At 33.8% G+C, this 2,849-nt stretch overlaps 2 protein-coding genes across 2 annotated transcripts; both read left to right on the top strand.

Annotated features, from left to right (window-relative positions):
* Positions 1-90: 90 nt before the first annotated feature.
* Positions 91-473, top strand: LOC108771233 (proteasome maturation protein; the record flags this gene model as incomplete). Its single annotated transcript, XM_018551061.1, has 2 exons — positions 91-266; positions 350-473. Coding segments are annotated over 2 exons (264 nt in total), but the record flags the coding sequence as incomplete, so codon positions are not given.
* Positions 474-1,489: 1,016 nt separating this feature from the next.
* LOC108771250 (homocysteine S-methyltransferase YbgG) lies at positions 1,490-2,638 on the top strand. Its single transcript, XM_018551072.1, has one exon. The coding sequence runs from the start codon at positions 1,498-1,500 to the stop codon at positions 2,485-2,487; it is 990 nt and encodes a 329-aa protein (XP_018406574.1). The 5' UTR covers positions 1,490-1,497; the 3' UTR covers positions 2,488-2,638.
* The last annotated feature ends 211 nt before the right edge of the window (positions 2,639-2,849 follow it).

The raw sequence follows: 2,849 nt of genomic DNA on the forward strand, positions 1-2,849 counted from the left end.
ACACACACACACACACACACACACACACACATAGATAGTTAAAATGTAGATAATTTTAAAACAATAAATTGTGAATTACATTTATTTCAGTATCAAAAAAATCAAGATCGCATGAACATGGCATTACTTAGAAATACACAAGGATTACATGCACCATTACGCATAGCAATGGAATTAAAAGCTACTGAGAACATTGGAAGACTTCCATTTTTATCGTCATCTAATGTGATGCGAGATGTTTTACTTGGAAAAGATCAGAGTATAGGGTATTTATGACAGATATATTACTGCATTGACAAATCAATCTGTATTCGACAATTTTTATTCTTTTATATATTATTATTTATAGATTTGATGATATCTTCAATACATCTGAATTCAGGGAACAAATGGGACAACCACATGCCATCGTAGAAAACCATCTTGGAATATTGTAAAGTTTATCTTGCAAAAATTTTGTCTTAATAAAACATAAAAATTCATATAATCTTTTAATAACTATAATTAATATATTAATTCTGTAAGATAAATATATGTATTAGATTTTTTCTTTTTTTTGGAAATATTTTAATAAAATTACCAAATCTTAATATTTAACAAATTCAAAAAATAAAAAATTTGCATTTAATATTATATACTCGACAAGAAAAATATCTGTATATATTCAGTATGATAGAAAAGTATATTTTTTATATACATATTATTTGATTCCTATTGGCTATTGCTAATCTTTAATTAACAAAAGAAAGTACGCGTTTTACTAATAATTATATTATACAACATATAATTTAATGTCAACTTTACTGTAGCTTATAAGTTTTTTTTATTAAACAAACTTTGTAGATTATATAGTATCATACAAATTTCCTAATTGCTATTGTAAAATATGAAATTAATTTACCAATAATTTTTACTCCTAAGGTATAATATTTATAGTATTTTCCAGTCATATGAAGTTTCATTCAGAGATCAAAGATGTCGACGACGTGAGGTGCTCGTATAGGTTATATTATTAATGTGATCACGTTTTTTATTGCTAATTTCAGTTCTTCTCGTGGAAGTTGTGCAAATATTTTTGTTTTGAAAATTTTATAGTAAAACACGTATTGTTTTCCATGTTGTAACTTAAGATGATCGCACCAGAAAATCAAAAGAATTAACGTTTGTGAATCAATTTGAAATAACCTAAATATTCTTCGTACTTTTTTGTACAGTATATATAAACAATTCGTTCTAATTAAGGTTCTAATCAGAACTAATACGAGCTAAGACATACCAGTGGAGATTTGGGTCCGACAGTGAGCCACGTTTCGATCAGTAAAAATTAATAAGAGAATTTCAAAGCGGAATAAATCCTCCACAAAAGTAGAATTGTCTTTTTATAAAATCGTGCAAATCAAATTTGAATAATTTTAGCACGCGATAATAAGACACGTTGACGTACGTTGTACTTGGATCGAACAATCACTCTGACAATTCACATTGACGATCGTAACGATGGAATGTCGAAGTGTCTCAAAAAATGTCTTCAAGGTCTTGGACGGTGGCTTCTGTGGACAATTGTCACGGCATATGAGTGCAAACGTCAATAATGATCCACTCTGGACAGCACGGTTTCTGAAAACCAATGTCGATGCCGTATATGACACGCATATGGATTTTCTACGCGCTGGTGCCGACATTATCGAGACCAACACCTACCAAGCGTCCGTACCCGGCTTGATGAAATATCTAAAAGTGAGTGAACAAGAAAGTTTGGAGTTGCTCAACGTATCCGTAAACGTAGCTAGAAAAGCTGTGAATGACTACATCCGCGAAGCGTGCATTCCCTATGAGTCAAAGCCTATGATCGCTGGATCTTGCGGTCCTTACGGCGCTTATCTACACAATGGGTCTGAATACACGGGCTTCTATGGAAAGAGTATAACCCGACAAGAACTGATAGATTGGCACAGGCCGCGCGTTAAAGCGCTATTAGATGCTGGTGCTGATCTTCTAGCTTTCGAAACTATACCCTGCATCGAGGAAGCGGAAGCCATTTTAGAATTGTTGAAGGAATACCCAGGTGCCCGTGTCTGGCTCTCGTTTTCATGCCGAGATGGTCATTTCATGTCGGATGGTAGCGGATTCCAAAATACAGCTGTGTGCTGTTACCGCACCTTGCCATCGCAGATCGTCGCGGTTGGTGTAAATTGTATCGATCCGAAGTACGTGACTCCCTTACTGAAGGGTCTCAATGAGAACACGTCATCGGAAAAGGATTTCATTCCTCTGATAGTGTATCCCAATAGAGGTGGCAGCTATTCCGCAAGCGGCGAATGGATCGCGGTCGAAGAGGATCAATCTCTGAATCTGCCCATATCGGAATGGTTGGACCTAGGAGTTCGTTACATCGGCGGTTGCTGCAAGATCTTCGCTGATGACATTAAGCTAATTCGATCGGAAGTGAATCGACATTCGCTTCAGAAAAAAATTCTGAACAAGTGATAGTAGCGATATTCAAATATATTTGTTATTGTTATTGATATACATATACGCGCTGGTTAAAACCGTCTGAGTGTATGCGTCATCCATTTTATTGAACACAATGATTTTTATACTAATTTCTCGTATATATTACCGATATTATACCATACAGCCCGAATCACATTTTACATAAAAAAAAAAAACAAAAAAAATTAGAAAATTATAGTTTCGTTTCGACTATTTACATAACAATAAAAGCTTTATGTTGTTTACTTTACTCAGATGGTTTCAATCGGTCGTATATGTATGTCTCTTTACTTTTTATTTTGACATGAAAAAAAGGTGCTATATAATCTTTTACTTTAAACAACATGAAATTACTA

Source organism: Cyphomyrmex costatus, unplaced genomic scaffold (assembly GCF_001594065.2).
Source record: "Cyphomyrmex costatus isolate MS0001 unplaced genomic scaffold, Ccosl1.0 C2350787, whole genome shotgun sequence".
Taxonomy (NCBI): Eukaryota; Metazoa; Arthropoda; class Insecta; order Hymenoptera; family Formicidae; genus Cyphomyrmex; species Cyphomyrmex costatus.

Bases quoted from the DNA above. Each gene is read 5' to 3' on its own strand.
- LOC108771250 (XM_018551072.1), top strand. From the start codon at position 1,498: ATGGAATGTCGAAGTGTCTCAAAAAATGTCTTCAAGGTCTTGGACGGT.